Raw genomic sequence first — 21,961 nt, 5'->3', positions numbered from 1 at the left:
TTTCCCCTGAGCAACAGTTGTTGTTTATTGTTCTATGAATACATGCTTGGTTTTGTGTCGTGTGCAGACCGCACAAAATTGCAGCATCAAATGTTCAAATCCCGGACGAGCCCCCAATTATGTTACGGTCCCAGTTGCCGGTGTCTAGAGGGAAAAAAGTAGCAAAAAAAGACAGATGAGCTGGACAGACCTGTTCAAAGGACAGTTTATTTTGAAACAACCGCATTTTCCAGGCTATATAAGCCGCACCTACTAAATTTTAGGGTAAACATTTTTTTCTCTCCTATATATTATTAGCACCGGACTATAGGCTGCAGATATATACGTTGTGAAATTTGTTATTTACCGTATTTTCCGCACTATAAGGCGCACCGGATTATTAGCCGCACCTTCTATGAATTACATATTTCATAATTTTGTCCACCAATAAGCCGCCCCGGACTATAAGCCGCGCCTACGCTGCGCTAAAGTGAATGTCAAAAAAACGCTGCGCTAAAGTGAATGTCAAAAAAACAGTCAGATAGTTCAGTCAAACTTTAATAATATATTGAAAACCAGCGTTCTAACAACTCTGTCCCAAAATGTACGCAAATGTGCAATCACAAACATAGTAAAATTCAAAATGGTGTAGAGCAATAGTAACATAATGTTGCTCGAACGTTAATGTCACAACACACAAAATAAACATAGCGCTCACCTTCTGAAGTTATTCTTCATTCGTAAATCCTTCGAATTCTTCGTCTTCGGTGTCCGAATTGAAAAGTTGCGCAAGCGTGGTATCCAAAATGGCCGGTTCCGTCTCGTCGAAGTCATCGGGAGTCAGTGTCGCTGTTGTTCTGTGAATCCTGCCTTCCGGAAAGCTCGGACCACAGTTGTGACCGAAATATCTGCCCAGGCATTTACGATCCACTGGCAAATGTTGGCGTATGTCGTCCGGCGCTGTCTGCCCGTCTTAGTGAAGGTGTGTTCGCCTTCGGAGCTGTGTGAAAAAAGCCACCCGGCCTCTTCGCGTAAACTTCCCTTAACCACTCGCTCATCTTTTCTTCATCCATCCATCCCTTCGAGTTAGCTTTTATGATGACGCCGGCTGGAAAGGTCTCTTTTGGCAAGGTCTTCCTTTTGAATATCACCATGGGTGGAAGTTAGCATGGCAAGCTAGAACCACAGTGAAGGATGACTTCTCATTCCCTGTGGTGCGAATATTCACCGTACGTGCTCCCGTTCCACAGTGCGGTTCACAGGAATATCAGTTGCTGTGAAATACGGTAGTAATCCGTGTGCGGATGGAGAGATTGCGTCTTTTTATGAACCGGATCCTTGTCGCGTAGTAGGAGCCATTTTGTGGTCTTTACAGATGTAAACAGGAAATGAAACGTACGGTGATATCCGCGCGTTTTTTCTTCTTCTTCCGGGGGCGGGCGGTAGCTTACAGTAGAAGAAGAAGCGCTTCCTGTTCTATGGGGGCGGGTGCTTACCTTGGCGGTTGCTTGCGTAGAAGAAGAAGCGCTTCCTGTTCTACCGGGAAAAAAGATGGCGGCTGTTTACCGAAGTTGCGAGATCGAAACTTTATGAAAATGAATCGTAATAAAGCGCACCGGGTTATAAGGCGCACTGTTAGCTTTTGAGAAAATTTGTGGTTTTTAGGTGCGCCTTATAGTGCGGAAAATACGGTACACAGAAATTTTATTTACATACCTTAATTGTTTCCAAACGGTGTCTGCAACACGGCAGTAAAACGGCTGATCAAACAAAACATCGTCATGGACCCACTAGCTGTGGAAGCTAGCTCTCCAAACAGTTAAACAGACCCAATAAGAGGAGTGGTCCAGTTTGTTTTCGTCGCTGTGGGCTTGTTGTTTTAGACATGAAGACAACAGAAAATATATCTCTGCCAAATTTCCAAACTTTGTGTAAATATCTTGACAAATATGAGATGATTATATAAGTAAAGAAGGGCAGGCAGCAGCTCACACATTCTCATACTTTCTGTAACATCCAGGAAGAAATTTTGTCAGCCATTGTGAAAAATGTCTCAACTATAATGTACGTGGAGGAGCCCAGAATTGTTTTTATTGAAATATTCGCAATATTTCATCACGAGGAAACCTTGCAATGATTTAAATCCATAAGCTGCTAGGAAATGGAGTAGATGAGTTATTGTCATGTAGAGAATATTTTTACCAATTGTCCATATTTTGAAATGCAAACATCGATGTTCCTCTTAGACACACGTAACAAAGGTGTTTGTGGAATAGTAGAACACATCAAGTATTTTAGCACATTTCACTGTCAGACAGAAATGCCTTGGCTGCTGACCTCACCCACTCTGCTGGTGTGTGTCCACCAGGTGGCGCTGTGGACCTTGGGCCAGCAAGTGGCCAGCACGGGCTATGTGGTGGAGCCCTACAGGAAGTACCCTTCGCTCCTCGAAGTGCTGCTCAACTTTCTGAAGACCGAGCAGAACCAAGGCATCAGGAGAGAGGTACACTCACACACATGCTCAACAAATTAAAGCTGGTCTGTTTGGACTTGAAACACTGAATCATCATCATGGTAGAAATATAAACACTGCACTTTTCCACAGAGACATGCAACTTCTGATGTCATTGATAAGTGTTTTGGTTTTTATCTCTTACATAATGACAGACTCATTGTTTTGCCTTTGGGTGGTTAGACGGTCCTGCAGTCAGAATTTCTGTGTTGTTGTTTTTATTATAATTGGGGATGGGGAATCCGTGGTTCAACTAATTCAACAACAAACACAAATATTTATGTAAAATGTGTTTTTTATCAATCAATCTTTCAATCAATTTTTATATGTACAATCTTTAGTCACGAACGCTTCACAGGGCTTTACAGACTCACAATAACCCCTCAGCCGTAGACCTCAGAGTCACATAATTTGGTACTTGACACATGCTAACTGCTAACTTTCTTAGCAAAGTTTACAGCTGTAGTCCTCAAGAGTCATGTAACTTGGTACTTGACACATGCTAACTGCTAACTTTCTTAGCAAAGTTTGCAGCCATAGTCCTCAGAGTCATATAACTTGGTACTTTAAACATGCTAACTGCTAACTTTCTGAGCAAAGATTACAGTCATAGTCCTCAAGAGTCATATAACTTGGTACTTGACACATGCTAACTGCTAACTTTCTTAGCAAAGTTTACAGTCGCAGTCCTCAAGAGTCATATAACTTGGTACTTGACACATGCTAACTGCTAACTTTCTTAGCAAAGTTTACAGTCGTAGACCTCAAGAGTCATATAACTTGGTACTTGACACATGCTAACTGCTAACTTTCTTAGCAAAGTTTACAGTCATAGTCCTCAAGAGTCATATAACTTGGTACTTGACACATGCTAACTGCTAACTTTCTGAGCAAAGATTACAGTCATAGTCCTCAAGAGTCATATAACTTGGTACTTGACACATGCTAACTGCTAACTTTCTTAGCAAAGTTTACAGTCATAGTCCTCAAGAGTCATATAACTTGGTACTTGACACATGCTAACTGCTAACTTTCTGAGCAAAGATTACAGTCATCGTCCTCAAGAGTCATATAACTTGGTATTTGACACATGCTAACTGCTAACTTTCTGAGCAAAGATTACAGTCATAGTCCTCAAGAGTCATATAACTTGGTACTTGACACATGCTAACTGCTAACTTTCTTAGCAAAGTTTACAGCCGTAGTCCTCAGAGTCATATAACTTGGTACTTGACACATGCTAACTGCTAACTTTCTTAGCAAAGTTTACAGTCATAGTCCTCAAGAGTCATATAACTTGGTACTTGACACATGCTAACTGCTAACTTTCTTAGCAAAGTTTACAGTCGTAGACCTCAAGAGTCATATAACTTGGTACTTGACACATGCTAACTGCTAACTTTCTTAGCAAAGTTTACAGCCGTAGTCCTCAGAGTCATATAACTTGGTACTTGACACATGCTAACTGCTAACTTTCTTAACAAAGTTTACAGTCATAGTCCTCAAGAATCATATAACTTGGTACTTGACACATGCTAACTGCTAACTTTTTTAGCAAAGTTTACAGTCGTAGACCTCAAGAGTCATATAACTTGGTACTTGACACATGCTAACTGCTAACTTTCTTAGCAAAGTTTACAGCCGTAGTCCTCAGAATCATATAACTTAGTACTTGACACATGCTAACTGTTAGCATGTTAATATTGGCATGGTAATGTTTTAGTCTTTTTGAAGCCATACACCTCAGAGTATTATAACTTGGTATTTATTACATGCTAACTGCTAACTTTTTTAGCCAATTTTACAGTTTTAAACCTCTGAGTCATATAACTTGGTACTTGACACATACTGTTAACTTTAGCATGCTAACATTCCTAAAATGTTGTGTGGTTGGTCAGGGCGTTGTGAAAGTAATATAAATATAACACAATAATTTCAACATAAAAATAAAAAATAGATATAGTTTTTTTATTTATGAAATAATTGGGATTCATGTTCGGAAAAAATGCCAAAAGATGACTAAGTATAAAAATATAATTTTCTATCAGCAGCCACCATAACCATAATTACCATATTTTTCGGACTATAAGGCACACTTCAATCAATCAATCAATCAGTCAATCAAAGTTTACTTATATAGCCCTAAATCACGAGTATCTCAAGCCACAACGACATCCTTGGCTTGGATCCCACATCAGGGCAAGAAATAACTCATCCCAATGGGATGACAATGAGAAACGTAAAATCCTTTCATTTTCTCAAAACTCGACAGTGCGCCTTATAACCCGGTGCGCCTAATGTACGGAATAATTTTAGTTGTGCTTACTGACCTCGAAGCTATTTTATAAGTGTGACCAGTAGATGGCAGTCACACATAAAAGATATGTGTAGACTGCAATATGATGGCAGTCACACATAAGATATGTGTAGACTGCTATATGATGGCAGTCACACATAAGATATGTGTAGACTGCTATATGACTCAAGTAAACAACACCAACATTTTATATGTTCCATTGAAAATATAGAACATTACTACACAAGGCACTCAAAAATCTATCAAAATGCTTTACCTGCAGGTCAACCTGCTCAGTGGCCTAGTGGTTAGAGTGTCCGCCCTGAGACCGGAAGTTCGAGAGTTCAAATCCCGGCCGAGTCAACTATAGAAATGGGACCCGTTGCCTCCCTGCTTGGCACTCAGCCTCAAGGGTTGGAATTGGGGGTTAAATCACCAAATGATTCCCGAGTGCGGCCACCGCTGCTGCTGTCCACTGCTACCCTCACCTCCCAGGGGGTGAACAAATGGGTCGAATCCATCCATTTCCTACCGCTTGTCCCGTTCGGGGTTGCGGGAGTGCTAAAGCCTATTGCAGCTGCATTCGGGCGGAAGGCGGGGTACACCCTGGACAAGTCGCCACCTCATCGCAGGGCTGGATGGGTCAAATGCACCACACCTAGTGTGTGTGACTATCGTTGGGACTTTAACTTGACTTTAACTTGAACTTTTAGTACGACTTTGGTAAGTTATGAAGCCTCACCGCTTGATGAATTGTACTGTGCTTCAACATAGGAGTATTACTATGGTGTGTGTATAATGTAAGACATATTACCGTATTTTCCGCACTATAAGGCGCACCGGATTATTAGCCGCACCTTCTATGAATTACATATTTCATAATTTTGTCCACCAATAAGCCGCCCCGGACTAAAAGCCGCGCCTACGCTGCGCTAAAGTGAATGTCAAAAAAACGCTGCGCTAAAGTGAATGTCAAAAAAACAGTCAGATAGTTCAGTCAAACTTTAATAATATATTGAAAACCAGCGTTCTAACAACTCTGTCCCAAAATGTACGCAAATGTGCAATCACAAACATAGTAAAATTCAAAATGGTGTAGAGCAATAAATAGCAACATAATGTTGCTCGAACGTTAATGTCACAACACACAAAATAAACATAGCGCTCACCTTCTGAAGTTATTCTTCATTCGTAAATCCTTCGAATTCTTCGTCTTCGGTGTCCGAATTGAAAAGTTGCGCAAGCGTGGGATCCAAAAATGGCCGGTTCCGTCTCGTAGAAGTCATCGGGAGTCAGTGTCGCTGTTGTTGTGCAGCAGTTCTGTGAATCCTGCCTTCCGGAAAGCTCGGACCACAGTTGTGACCGAAACTATCTGCCCAGGCATTTACGATCCACTGGCAGATGTTGGCGTATGTCGACCGGCGCTATCTGCCCGTCTTAGTGAAGGTGTGTTCGCCTTCGGAGCTGTGTGAAAAAAGCCACCCGGCCTCTTCGCGTAAACTTCCCTTAACCACTCGCTCATCTTTTCTTCATCCATCCATCCCTTCGAGTTAGCTTTTATGATGACGCCGGCTGGAAAGGTCTCTTTTGGATGGGTGGAAGTTAGCATGGCAAGCTAGAACCACAGTGAAGGATGACTCCTCATTCCCTGTGGTGCGAATATTCACCGTACGTGCTCCCGTTCCACAGTGCAGTTCACAGGAATATCAGTTGCTGTGAAATACGGTAGTAATCCGTGTGCGGATGGAGAGATTGCGTCTTTTTATGATCCGGATCCTTGTCGCGTAGTAGGAGCCATTTTGTGGTCTTTACAGATGTAAACAGGAAATGAAACGTACGGTGATATCCGCGCGTTTTTTCTTCTTCTTCCGGGGGCGGGTGAAGCGCTTCCTGTTCTATGGGGGCGGGTGAAGCGCTTCCTGTTCTATGGGGGCGGGTGCTTTCCTTGGCGGTTGCTTGCGTAGAAGAAGAAGCGCTTCCTGTTCTACCGGGAAAAAAGATGGCGGCTGTTTACCGAAGTTGCGAGACCGAAACTTTATGAAAATGAATCGTAATAAAGCGCACCGGGTTATTAGGCGCACTGTCAGCTTTTGAGAAAAATTGTGGTTTTTAGATGCGCCTTATAGTGCGGAAAATACGGTATCTGGCGTTTTGTTTCCCAATATAATGCAAAAGCAACTTTTCTTACCTTCTGGTACTTACTGATCTGTATTTGGGATCCGCATAAGTCTTGAAACATTGCCCGTATCCACCTTTGTAGTCCGTGCCGACACCGTAGTCGATAAGTTTCTTCTTTTTCTTTATCTTCTTGTTATGGGACATTCATCCTCCACTGTTGCCATTTCTAATATAAAGTAGTGTAAAGTTCTTACTTATATCTGTCAGTAAACTCGCCATGAAAGCACTAAAACATACCGGTGTAGTGAGTTTACATTATTCACCCAAGGAACTTTAGTTATTAGAGGGTTCCGGTTGGACGTTTTTTCACGGGACACATTTCCGGCGGATGAGGAGATGCTGCTCCATTATTGAGTAGTCAAGTGTGAATGTCATTAAAACAGTTAGCTCCATCTTTTGACACTTCTTCCATATCCGTCCTTGCACGCTACATCGCTACAACAAAGATGACGGGGAGAAGACGCTGTCGAATTGGAGGCACGTAAATAAAAGCGCCCACAAAATGACTCCTTTAATGCGCCTTATAATCCGATGCGCCTTTTGTATGAAAATAGACCTGATTAGACTCGCTCATCGGCAGTGCTCCTTATAATCCGGTGAGCCCTATGGTCCAGAAAATACGGTATATGTATTAATTTATCACGGAGAATCTAAAAAAATGTAGGAAAATACATGTTTGAATAAATACATGAATTATTTTCTTTATTTAAATTATTAAATGTATGAATTAACATTGCAGAAAATCAAACACGAATCGGAGTATTTACATCATTACATACACTGTTTCTATTATTTATTTGTATTTATTAATGTAGTTATGAATGGTTTACTAAGGAATAAATAATTGACAATGTAAATCTCTAAATTGTGTATATTACACAGAAAAAAGATCATTGATATTTGTGAAATCCAAAGTATAGTAATAATATTAATACAATTAATTTATAAGCGCCTTTCAAAAAGCCCAAGGACACTTTACAGATAAGATAGATGTAATTATAAAATCAACATAATTATTGTTCTGAATTAGTAAAATGAGACATTATATTCGTAAACTATAGATTTCTTTAAAATATTTGATATAAAAAAGTTAAAAGTTTAAGTACCAATGATAGTCCGATATCCATCCATCCATTTTCTACCGCTTATTCCCTTTTGGGGTCGCGGGGGGCGCTGGAGCCTATCTCAGCTACAATCAATGATAGTCCGATATAAAAAAGTAAAAAGTTTAAGTACCAATGATAGTCACACACACACTAGGTGTGGTGAAATTACTCTCTGCATTTGACCCATCCCCTTGTTCCACTCCCTGGGAGGTGAGGGGAGCAGTGAGCAGCAGCGGTGGCCGCGCTCGGGAATCTTTTTGGTGATTTAACCCCCATTTCCAACCCTATGATATGTAGAATGCAAGACTTTAAAACGCCAGTATGGTTTTACGATCCTGACGGCGGTATGTTTGCACCATCCCCAGGCCATCCGTGTGCTGGGCCTGCTGGGCGCTCTGGACCCGTACAAACACAAGGTGAACATCGGCATGATCGACCAGTCACGGGACGCCTCAGCCGTCAGCCTCTCCGAGTCCAAGTCCAGCCAGGACTCAGGTAAGCCCACACTCCCACTGTGTGCTGTCAAAGCCATCCTCCTCTTCCTTCTAGCAGCTGGAAAGTCTGCAGTGGCCGTTATGCACACGTACATTTGTGTGTCTAATCCTCTCAGCCTGACGGATCGAGACAAATCGGTGTCATCTCACCGTGTCTGCCAGATTTGAACCGCAGGACATATGTAGCCATAATAGAGGGTGTTTAGGTAGGAATTAGAAAATATATATCCCAATGAGGCATGCAAGACACAGTGCATTTACTCCCAGTGCTTATGGACGCTCAAAGTGGAACATGTGACGGGGCCAGCTGACACTTGGGAAACGTGTTCAAAAGCTAACGACATGTAAAATGTGGCATTTGATTGTGACGGGAATCACTTTTTTTTGTCTGTTTGGGTTGACTGAGTCCCAGTAAAAGGCTGGTTCCCATCATCTGGACTTTAGAGCGCTTTGTTCTTGCGGCGCTCTTTGGATTGGATTATTCGTTTTCGGGCTGAGCGGTCACAAGTCTTGGGAAGAGCTAGCTGAAAGAAGCTTGTTGTCCGTAGAATAGAATAAAATAGACCTGTTTTTAGTGCCACCGTCATGACCAACATTACAGTAGCGAAGTAGGTGTAAGTATTCATTACAAACAAAGCAGAAGTTTTATTTAACAAGTACCGTATTTTTCGGAGTATAAATCGCACCGTAGTACAAGTCGCACCTGCCGAAAATGCATAATAAAGAAGGAAAAAAACATATATAAGTCGCACTGGAGCCCGGCCAAACTATGAAAAAAACTGCGACTTATAGTCCGAAAAATACGGTACTTTGTTTTACGGACTATAGAGCGCACCGGTATATGAGCCGCACCCGCTAGATTTTAGAATACATTTTTTTCCCCATATATTAGCCGCACCTTCTTTCGCTCGTATTACCACGAGCATCACAGCTAACGTTAGATTTTATAATACATTTTTTCCCCCACATATTAGCCGCACCGGATTTAATATATATATATATATATATATATATATATATATATATATATATATATATATATATATATATATATATGTATATATATTAGGGCTGGGCGATCTATCGGTATGCGCGATATATCGCGGGTTTGTCTCTGTGCGATATAGAAAATGACTATATCGTGATATTCGAGTATGCGTTCTCACGCAGTTGCGGGCATTACACTACAGGCTCTCCTCACTCTTTCTTGTGTCTCCTTCTCACAGACAGCAAGCTCAGCTTCTACACAAGTCACGTACGCCTTGCGCCGCAAAGAGGTAGCAGCATGGCTAACGTTAGCTGTGATGCTCGTGGTAATACGAGCGAAAGAAGGTGCGAATCTGGTAACAAATGAAGGAATAATTAATTCCCCCAAAAAACAGCAGGGGGTCCATCGTCTGGCGGTGGTTTGGCTTCAAGTGGGAATATGTCGAACAGACAACTGTAATTTGTCAAGTGTGGGGCTAATATGTAGCATCATTTGAAAAGTCACCTGCTAGAGAATGAACAGTGCTTACTCCGCACGTCAACACCTCCGTTCGGTGCCACACCATCAAAATGCCGAGGCAAACATTTCTAGATCAACACCGTATGAAAAAAATAGTGATTTTTTTTTTAGTTGTGATTTCCTTCTCTGTATGAAAGTTTTAAAGTAGCATATATTAATGCAGTATGAAGAAGAATGTTTTAATGTAGACACATAGAATCATCATACTGCTGTGATTATATGCATCAAGTGTTCATTCAAGGCTAAGGCAAAATATCGAGATATATATCGTGTATCGTGATATGGCCTTAAAATATTGCTATATTAAAAAAAGGCCATATCGCCCAGCCCTAATATATATATATATATATATATATATATATATATATATATATATATATATATATATATATATATATATATATGTATACTGTATATATATATATATATATATATATATACATACATACATATACAGTATATATATATATATATATTTCTGGTGTTATTGGAGACTGTACTCGTGTTTAGAGACTCTTTACTTCAGTACCTCAGTGTCTACGATGAATAGCGAGAGCTGCAGCCAGCCTTTTTCTTTTTAAAATAGCGCCACTGTCCTCTTAATTTTTGCACTTTTTGTAGATGGCTATATTAAAGTATGTCCTCATCGCAGACATGCTGCCTTCGCTCTAGCCAATCGTGTGCGTATTGCTTACGTCATCACAACATCCGGTTTCGGCAGTGCTGTTTCGGTGAACAAAGTATTTTTTCGGCGTTTCACTCGTCAATCGTACGCAAATAATAGGCTACATTTTTTTCATTCATTCTGTAAAGACCTGCTGCCGTTAATGTTTGTGTTGGTGTATTATTGTATTATCACACTGTGCCTAAAAGGGGATTGGCGGAGAATGAGGAAGTGTTGTGTGTCTGGTAGTGAAGCACAAAGACAGAAGGGTGTGCACGGGAAGGAATACATGTTGGAATTGGGCCGGTTGTTAGCATAAGATTGGCAATAAATGTTAAAAAGAACGTCAGACTTTGTGTGACTTCTTCTGGACGCTACAATAAATGATATTACTTTTATTTGTTTTCACGTAAACAACCCTCAATTTTTATGGGGTGGGGGCTTTTTTTGCTGTGGCGGTAGGACTGGAGGATTAAGGCAAAAAATAATATTCACGATTATTCTGATTGATATTGAAATCATGAATAATACCACGATTATTCAATAATTTGAAAATTGTTCCACCAAAACTTAACTTTAAATCAAATTTAAAATAAGGGATATCAATTAGTAAGAAATGAACAACAACAAATAAAATAATACTATAAAAAAAAAAACAATTAAACAACAATAGCAATATAATAAAACCATAAAAAAATCAGCTTTTTTAAATTAAGTTTCTTACATGCTACACTTTTTTTTACCACCACAAAGTGTGTGCTTTTTGTGTCATATGTAGGTAAAATGTATTAAAATGCAATTATTGGTACAATACATCTTGACCAATTTTGGCAATATTTTTAAATCCAAGCATAATATTGTTTGTAAATATATTTGTGTTTTCAGTACATTATGCTTGTGTAAGGTACTATTTTGAAACCTTTATTTTGTTAGCGCAGTCAAACCAAATGTGGCACACCGCGCTGTTATTGTGAAGGGTGGAAGTGTGCTGTTGTTATGAGCTTGACGAGTAAGGAGACGACTTGAAGCTGTTTAAAAAAAAAAAAAAAAGAGCGAGACTCTCAAGTTGAGACTGCTGTCCTGTTTGTACATTGTTACATCCATGATGTCGTTCACAACAACACAACAGATGAGATGTGTTGTGGTGTATGATTGTTTGTACATTGTTACATCCATGATGTCGTTCACAACAGATGAGATGTGTATGTGTGTATGATTGTTTGTACATTGATGTTACATCCATGATGTCGTTCACAACAACACAACAGATGAGATGGGTTGTGTGTATGATTGTTTGTACATTGATGTTACATCCATGATGTTGTTCATAACAACACAACAGATGAGATGTGTTGTGTGTGTATGATTTTTTTGTACATTGATGTTACATCCATGATGTCGTTCACAACAGATGAGATGTGTTGTGGTGTATGATTGTTTGTACATTAATGTTACATCCATGATGTCATTCACAACAATACAACAAATGAGATGTGTTGTGCTGTATGATTGTTTGTACATTTATGTTACATCCATGATGTCGTTCACAACAGATGAGATGTGTTGTGGTGTATGATTGTTTGTACATTGATGTTACATCCATGATGTCGTTCACAACAACACAACAGATGAGATGTGTTGTGGTGTATGATTGTTTGTACATTGATGTTACATCCATGATGTCGTTCACAACAGATGAGATGTGTTGTGCTGTATGATTGTTTGTACATTTATGTTACATCCATGATGTTGTTCACAACAACACAACAGATGAGGCGTGTAGTGTGTTTGTTTGTACATTGATCATCCATGATGTCGTTCACAACAACACAACAGATGAGATGTGATGTGTGTGTATGATTTTTTTGTACATTGATGTTACATCCATGATGTCGTTCACAACAACACAACAGATGAGGTGTGTAGTGAGTGTATAGATTGTTCTTGCTAGCTCTAGCTTCCTATTTTAGTTGCTGTTTCAAGTACCGTCTCCACATTGTTTAGTTTAGGACGTAATTCGGGGATGAGTGAGCGGTACATTATTTTACCAAACAAATGTCTCTTCTCCTCACAATTACAGCATTTTACTCACACTTATGTCAATTTCCCTGATATCCTGCGTTAAACATCGGATTCCCTTTTACTTGCCAATTCTGTGACTCAGTTGGTAGTTACGTTAACGCGGAAATGCCTTACTTTTTTTTGTTGAGTTTAGTGATTATTAGTTAGGCATTCTAGCACGGTATCAAAAAAATTAGTAACCAAGCTGAGATGATTCCACAAACTATTAGGAGACGTGCTCTTTTTTCAGTCAAACGCTCACTCATCCTTTTCACTGTTGTAAGCTCAGGAATTTGCCTGCAGGTTGTGCCGCCTATTAATCTTTTTTTTTTTCAATTATAATATTATTATGATCGTGAAAAGCCAAAATTGTTTGATTCATTTGGTTCGCCACGGTAAACCAAGTGTACGGGAAAACCTGATTGTTATACCAAATAATACAAAACTCAAAACCAGTGAAGTTGACATGTGTAAATCGTAAATAAAAACAAAATACAATGATTAGCAAATTATTTTCAACTTATATTCATAACTGCATCAAAAAGCGACATCAGTGTGTAAAGGATATCAACACATGGGCTCAGGAACACTTCAGAAAACCACTGTCAGTAACTACAGTTGGTCGCTACATCTGTTAATGCAAGTTAAAACTGTACCATGCAAAGCCAAAGCCATTCATCAACAACACCCAGAAATACTTTGCTGGGCCCGAGCTCATCTAAGATGGACTGATGCAAAGTGGAAAAGTGTTCTGTGGTCTGACGAGTCCACATTTCAAATTGTTTTTGGAAACTGTGGACGTCTTGTCCTCCAGACCAAAGAGGAAAAGAACCATCCGGCGCAAAGTTCAAAAGCCAGCATCTGTGATGGTATGGGGGTGTACTAGTGCCCAAGGCATGGGTAACTTACACATCTGTGAAGGTGCCATTAATGCTGAAAGGTACATACAGGTTTTGGAGCAACATATGTTGCCGTCCAAGCAACGTTATCATGGACGCCCCTGCTTATTTCAGCAAGACAATGCCAAGCCACATTCTGCACGTGTTACAACAGCGTGGCTTCATAGTAAAAGAGTGCGGGTACTAGACTGGCCTGCCTGTAGTCCAGACCTGTCTCCCATTGAAAATGTGTGGCACATTATGAAGTGTAAAATACCACAATGGAAACGCCAGACTGTTGAACAACTTAAGCTGTACATCAAGTAAGAATGGGAAAGAATTCCACCTGAAAAGCTTCACAAATGTGTCTCCTCAGTTCCCAAACCTTTACTGAGTGTTGTTAAAAGGAAAGGCCATGTAACACAGTGGTAAAAATGCCCCTGTGACAACTTTTTTGCAGTGTGTTGCTGCCATTAAATTCTAAGTTCATGATTATTTGCAAAAAAAAATACGTTTCTCAGTGTGAACATGAAATATCTTGTTTTTGCAGTCTATTCAATTGAATATAAGTTGAAAAGGATTTGCAAATCATTGTATTCTCTTTTTATTTACCATTTACACAACGTGACAACTTCACTGCTTTTGGGTTTTGTACATTGCGAGAATCGGAAAACACACAGTATTTGCTAGGAATTTTAGGCCACCTGAAAGACTATTTTGTGTGGGCCCTTTCTACCCCATTTATTCACGACAGCACTGATCTTGCATTAACCAAAACCGAGGTAGAAAATTCAATTATTTGTTATTGTGATTTTTGCCATTATCGCCTAGCTATGAGTGAAAAGGCCATCTGCTGTAAACAAATCACCACATTTATGGTACCGTATTTTTCGGACTATGAGTCGCAGTTTTTTTCATAGTTTGGCCGGGCTCCAGTGCGACTTATATATGTTTTTTTCCTTCTTTATTATGCATTTTCGGCAGGTGCGACTTATACTCCGGTGCCACACAAATACGGTATGTCCTCCTTGGAACTAGCATCCTCTGCAGTTGGCATTTGTGTTTTGGATAACAGGGCTATTTTTTTCAGAAATGTTCAACAACACCAACAACAAATACCCACAGCAAGGGCGCTGGTTCTCAAGAGGATGTGGTAATCCACGACCAGGCTCAGATATGTGACCTTTATTCCCAGGGACAATATTTTGGAAGTAAGAGGTGCCATCCGTTATTTGTGGAGCTAAGCGTTGACCCAAAGAGAGAACCTCAGTGCTGCATGTGTCTGAGTGGTAATAGTTCTACCAGATCTGTTCTCCAACCGAATGGCGTCCAGCCAGGCCTGGAGGATCCGGTTGTTGTTGGTGTTGGCAGATTTATTAGGGTCTCTGCATGGAAATAGCGGGCTTTAAGGGCGCAGATTCTGCCTGTCAGAGCTGGCATTGGTTCTCTTTGTGCAGCTCAAGACCAACTGTGGAACTGATCAATCGCTCACCCATTGACCGTACTGAAGACAGTTCAGGTCTAAATAAACCGCCTGTCTTCCCCAGACCTGCGGTATTAACAAAAGGCCCAAAAGTGAAGTTCGCCTGCAGCGTATCTGACAGTCTGTTATGTCTACAAGCGCCTGAGTCTTCAGGGAGAAGCTGGGCCTGAATACCAGACGTCTGTAGGCTCACGTTGCCTGCTAAGTCCCACACGGCTAAATGGACACATTAACCCCGTAAGCATTACCTGTCAAAGGAAACATTTGTGAAACCGGTTAAGGAGAACACGCCGCTAATGGGTAGGGGTGGAGGAAGTCATCAATTCTGGACAAATGGTTATGATGTTAGTTTATTCCGAACATTTGTACAATTACAATATGATACATCACATAATTACAGTACGAATGGTTATAATGTTAGTTTATTCCAAATATTTGTACAATTACAATATGATACATCACGTAATTACAGTACAAATGGTTATGGTGTTAGTTTATGCCGAACATTTGTACAATTACAATATGATACATCACATAATGACAGTACGAATGGTTATAATGTTAGTTTATTCCGAACATTTGTACAACTACAATATGATACATCACATAAATACAGTACAAATGGTTATGGTGTTAGTTTATCCCGAACATTTGTACAATTACAATATGATACATCACATAATTACAGCATGTCCGAAAAGGAGCCAGATGGAACATTACTAACACATTTGTGAATAAGAGTAAATAAGTAGACAAATGGCTGAGTAAATAATTATTGAATACATTATTGAAGTTCTCATAAATAAATACTTAAGAAATTAATTATTCAGATAATGAGATGAATAAGATGTTCTCCTTTTTTTAAAGAGGTTCAATATGTTTATCAGGATTCTTCATCATTGTACTTTGTAAACACTTTGAGTTTGAAAGTGAAACAGCACTTTTCTTTGAATTTTGCCCATCGTTCACAATCATATATATATATATATATATATATATATATATATATATATATATATATATATATATATATATATATATATATATATATTTATAAGTATATATATATATATATATAGTACTGTATGTACTGTATTTTCCGGACCATAGGGCGCACCGAATTATAAGGCGCATTAAAGGAGTCATATATATTTTTTTGTAAATGTAAAACACTTCCTTGTGGTCTACATAACATGTACTGGTGGTTCTTTGCTCAAAATGTTGCATAGATGATGTTTTACAGATCATCTTCAAGTCGCTTTCTGACAGTCGCTGCAGGATGTGCTGTTTTGTGGGCGGTCTTATTTACGTGCCTCCACTTCAACAGCGTCTTCTCCCCGTCATCTTTGTTGTAGCGGTGTAGCGTGCAAGGACAGGAGTGGAAGAAGTGTCAAAAGATGGAGCTAACTGTTTTAATGACATTCAGACTTTACTTCAATCAATAACGGAGCAGCATCTCCTCATCCGGAAACAACAACAAGGTCGGAAATGTGTCCCGTGAAAAACTGTCCGACCAGAACTCTAATAACTAAAGTTCCTTGGGTGAATAATGTAAACTCACTTTCTTTGGTATGTTTTAGCACTTTCATGGCGAGTTTACTGACAGATATAAGTAAGAAATTTACACTACTTTATATTAGAAATGGCAACAGTTGAGGATGAATGTCCCATAACAAGAAGATAGAGAAAAAGAAGAAGCTTAACGACTACGGTGTCGGCACGGACTACAAAGGCGGATGCGTGCAATTTTTCAGAATTTATGCAGATCCCAAATACAGATCAGCAGGTACCAGAAGGTAAGAAAAGTTGCTTTTGCATAATATTGCGAAACAAAACGCCAGATAATGTCTTACCTTATGCACACACCATAATAATACTCCTATGTTTAATGTGGCGACAATCCATCAAGCAGTGCGGCTTCATAGCTTACCAAAGTCGTACTTAAACATTTTGATAGATTTTTGAGCGCCGTGTGTAATGTTCTATATGTTCAATGGAACATATAAAATGTCGGTGTTTACTTGAGTCACATTGCAGTTTACACTTATCTCTTATGTGTGACTGCCATCACATTGCAGTCTACACGTATCTCTTATGTGTGTCTGCCATCTACTGGTCACACTTATCGTTTCACCATGTACCAAATAAAATAGCTTCGAGGTCGGTAAGCACAACCAGAATTATTCCTTACATTAGGTGCACCGGGTTATAAGGCGCACTGTCAAGTTTTGAGGGGAAAAAATTATTTTAAGTGCGCCCTATAGTCTGGAAAATACGGTGTATATATATACTGTATATACAGTCGTGGTCAAAAGTTTACATACACTTGTAAAGAACATAATGTCATGGCTGTCTTGAGTTTCCAATAATTTCTACAACTCTTATTATTTTGTGACAGGCGGATCGGTGCGGCGTCTTCAGTAATGCGGACGCTGTATCGATCCGTTTTGGTAAAGAATGAGCTGGGCCGGAAGGCAAAGCTCTCAATTTACCAGTCGATCTACGTTCCCATCCTCACTTATGGTCATGAGCTTTGGGTTATGACCGAAAGGACAAGATCACGGGTACAAGCGGCCGAAATGGGTTTCCTCCGCCGGGTGGCGGGTCTCTCCCTTTAGAGATAGGGTGAGAGGCTCTGTCATCCGGTAGGAGCTCAAAGTAAAGCCACATGGAGAGGAGCCAGATGAGGTGGTTCGGGCATCTGGTCAGGATGCCACCCGAACGCCTCCCTAGGGAGGTGTTTGGGGCACGTCCGACCCGCAGGAGGCCAAGGGGAAGACCCAGAACATGTTGGGAAGACTATGTCTCCCGGCTGGCCTGGGAACGCCTCGGGATGCCCCGGGAGGAGCTGGACAAAGTGGCTGGGGTGAGGGAAGTCTGGGCTTCTCTGCTTAGGCTGCTTCCCCCGCGACCCCACCTCGGATAAGCGAAAGAAAATGGATGGATGGATGGATGATTTTTTTTTTTTTTAACCTATTAAGAATCTTTACTGGTAAAGGAATCATTCAAAAATCGATTATTATTTTAAACTCCTCGTGCTCTGTTACAGCAGAGAGTAACACCACCAGCATGCAGTTTCGTGGCAAGTGGTGCTAACCTATCAGGAACTTACATAAGACTAATAATACTAACCATACTGCAGACATATTGTGATGATGACCTCATGCAGCTCACCACGTGTTTACCTTGGCAGACGCTGGCTTCTCCACGGACATCTTTGATGCAGATGAAAGCGAGCCCATCACTAATACCGTCACGCTCTCATGAAGTATTTCTCTCTTTGTGACTTCGGAATGGCGGTGATTCATGCACCAACCCGCTGCTGGAGCCCAGGGGCTCTGGACTGACAGATGTCTTGACTAATGACCGAGTCAACAATAGTGTTTGAAGGGCGGTAAAGAAAAGCATAAACCTCTATCAAATGCAGCAGAATCTTCGTGTCATGCCCAAATGAACCATTCTCCACCATTCAATACTCCTGTCTTAAGTTAGCTGGGATAGGCTCCAGCCCTTCCCAGGGCTGACTCAACGTATTGAAGGGCGGATCATTCCCTACCGTTTTTGTTAGAATTCAGAGCTAATTTTACTGTATATGCCCATCCTGGGATAGGCTCCAGCCCTCCCCGCGACTCCTGACCTGGATAAGCAGTATAGAACATGTGTGGACAGATGGGCGATTCTCTACCATTTTGGGTGAAACTCAGGTCCTACTTTGCACAATGAAACCCCATTTTAATTCAGCTGGGATAGGCTCCAGCCTTTTCCGCGACCTTCTGCAGCATAAGCAGTATAGAAAATGTATTGATGCGCAGGTGGATGGACAGGTCTTCACCATTTTCAATGAAGCTCCGAGCCTGAGTCGCACTGTGTATGCCAATCTTAAATCAGCCGGAGTAGGCTCCAGCTTTTTCCTTTACCCTAAGGTAATCAATATGGAAAATGTATTAATGGTTGGACAATCCTTTGCCATTTTTAGTGAAACTCTGGTCTTAATTTGCAGTCTGTATGTTCATCCTAAATTACCTGGGATAGGCTCTAGACCTCCCCGTGACCCTTGGAAAGATACGCAGTATAGAGAATGTATTGATTGACAGATGGACAATTTTTCTTGGTAAAACCAAACTTAATTTGCACTCTATATGCCGATCTTAAGTCAGATGGGGTAGGTTCAAGCCCTTTCTGTGACCCGGCAGGATAAGCAGTATAGAAAGTGTAATAATTGGTGAAAAATTCTCCACCATCTTTGGTGAAACTCTGACCTTAATTTACACTGTTAATGCTATTCTTAAATCAGCTGGGGTAGGCTCCAGCTTTCCCCTATCACCCAAGATAATCAATATAGAAAATGTATTGATAGATGGACAATCCTTTGCTATTTTTAGTGAAACTCCGGTCTTAATTAGCAGTGTGTGTGTTCATTTTAAATCAGCTGGGATAGGATCCAGCCCTCCCCGTGACCCTAAGAACGATACGCAGGATATAATATGTATTAATTGACAGATGAACGTACATATTTTTGGGGTAAAACCGAACTTAATCTGCACTGTAAATGCCGGTCTTAAATCAGTTGGGATAGGTTCAATCCCTTTCTGTGACCTTTAGTAGGATAAGCAGTATATAATGTGTATTAATCGGTGAAGAATCCTCCACCATCTTTGATGGAACCCTGATCTTAATTTTCACTGTGTATGCCAATCGTAAATCAAGCGGGGTAGGCTCATGCTTTCCCCATCACCCTAAGATAATCAATATTGAAAATGTATTGATAGATGGACAATCCTTTGCGAAACTCAGGTCATAATTTGCAGTGTGTGTTCATGGTAAATCAGTCGGGATAGGCTCCAGCCCTCTCGTGACCCTAAGAACGATACACAGCATAGAAAGTATATTGATTGACAGATCAACTGAATTATTTTTGGAAAACTGATTTAAAACTTAATTTGCACTGTAAATGCTGATTTTAAGTCAGCTGGGCTAGGCTCCAGCCCTTCTTGTGAGCCTGAAAAGCAGTATTGAAAATGTGTTTATGTGCGGATGGGATGGATAATTGTCCATTTGAGGTGAAACGCAGTAGAAGTAGTAGTAGCAGTAGCAGTAGTAGTAGTATACACAGTAAGTAGTTGTAGTAGCAGCATTAGTAGTATAAACAGTAAGTAGTAGTAGAAGTAGTAGTAGCAATAGCAGCAGTAGAAATAGTAGTAGCAATAGAAGCTGTAGTAGTAGTAGTAGCAGCAGATGTAGTAGTTGTAGTAGTATAAACCGAAATTAGTTGTAGTAGCAGCAGTACTAATATAAAAAGTAATTAGCAGTAGCAGTAGTAGTATACACAATAAGTAGTAGTAGTATACACAATTAGTAGTAGTAGTAGTATAAACATTAAGTGGAAATAGCAGTAGGACATAGCAGGAGCAGTAGTAGCAGCAGTAGTAGTAGTATAAACAGTAAGTAGTAGTATAAACCGTAAGGGGGGCAGTATGGCGTAGTGGGTAGAGCGGCCGTGCCAGAAACCTGAGGGTTGCAGGTTCGCTCCCCGCCTCTTGACATCCAAATCGCTGCCGTTGTGTCCTTGGGCAAGACACTTCACCCTTGCCCCCGGTGCCGCTCACACTGGTGAATGAATGATGAATGAATGATAAGTGGTGGTCGGAGGGGCCGTAGGCGCAAACTGGCAGCCTCGCTTCCGTCAGTCTACCCCAGGGCAGCTGTGGCTACAAATGTAGCTTACCACCACCAGGTGTGAGTGAATGATGGGTTCCCACTTCTCTGTGAGCGCTTTGAGTATCTAATAATAGAAAAGCGCGATATAAAATCTAATCCATTATTATTATTATTATTATTAAGTAGTAGTATAAACTATAAGTAGTGTGGTAGCAGCAGTAGTAGTATAAACAGTAAGTAGTTGTAGAAGTAGTATAAACAGTTAGTAGTAGTACTAGCAGTAGTAGTAGTATCAGGAGCAGTACTAGTTGTAGTAGTAGCATAAACAGTAAGTAGTAGTAGCAGTACTAGTACTAATAGTAGTATAAACAGTAAGTAGTAGTAGTAGTAGTAGCAATGCTAGTACTAATAGTAGTATAAACAGTAAGTAGTAGTAGTATAAACCGTAAGTAATAGTAGTACAAACAGTAAGTTGTCGTACTAGCAGTAGTAGTAGAATAAACAGTAAGTAGTTGAGTTATCAGACGTAGGTTTGGATGCAGTATCTGGTTTAGTACCATGAGAACAAACATGTTTTTGAGTCATCCTAACTAGTAGTAATAGTAGTAGTATAAACAGTTAGTAGTACTACTAGTAGTAGTAGTAGTATAAACAGTAAGTAGTTGAGTTATCAGACAAAGTTTGGACACAGCATCTGGTTTAGTAGTAGTAGTTGTAGTAAAAACAGTAAGTAGTAGTACAAACCCCGTTTCCATATGAGTTGGGAAATTGTGTTAGATACGGAATACAATGATTTGCAAATCATTTTCAACCCATATTCAGTTGAATATGCTACAAAGACAACATATTTGATGTTCAAACTGATAAACATTTTTTTTTTTTTTGCAAATAATCATTAACTTTAGAATTTGATGCCAGCAACACGTGACAAAGAAGTTGGGAAAGGTGGCAATAAATACTGATAAAGTTGAGGAATGCTCATCAAACACTTATTTGGAACATCCCACAGGTGAACAGGCAAATTGGGAACAGGTGGGTGCCATGATTGGGTATAAAAGTAGATTCCATGAAATGCTCCGTCATTCACAAACAAGGATGGGGCGAGGGTCACCACTTTGTCAACAAATGCGTGAGCAAATTGTTGA

At 40.2% G+C, this 21,961-nt stretch overlaps 1 protein-coding gene across 1 annotated transcript in view; it reads left to right on the top strand.

Moving 5' to 3' along the window:
• Nucleotides 1–21,961, top strand: part of mtor (mechanistic target of rapamycin kinase) — a 277,393-nt gene that overhangs the window by 37,940 nt on the left and 217,492 nt on the right. Inside the window, exons 17-18 of the mRNA XM_061985591.2 lie at nucleotides 2,348–2,482; nucleotides 8,437–8,566. Of these exons, the coding sequence (XP_061841575.1) occupies nucleotides 2,348–2,482; nucleotides 8,437–8,566 (265 nt within the window). The remainder of the gene's footprint in view (nucleotides 1–2,347; nucleotides 2,483–8,436; nucleotides 8,567–21,961) is intronic.

The sequence above is a fragment of the Nerophis lumbriciformis genome, linkage group LG23 (genome assembly GCF_033978685.3).
Source record: "Nerophis lumbriciformis linkage group LG23, RoL_Nlum_v2.1, whole genome shotgun sequence".
In the NCBI taxonomy this organism is placed as follows: domain Eukaryota; kingdom Metazoa; phylum Chordata; class Actinopteri; order Syngnathiformes; family Syngnathidae; genus Nerophis; species Nerophis lumbriciformis.
This window is presented reverse-complemented; position numbering and strand designations above follow the sequence as displayed.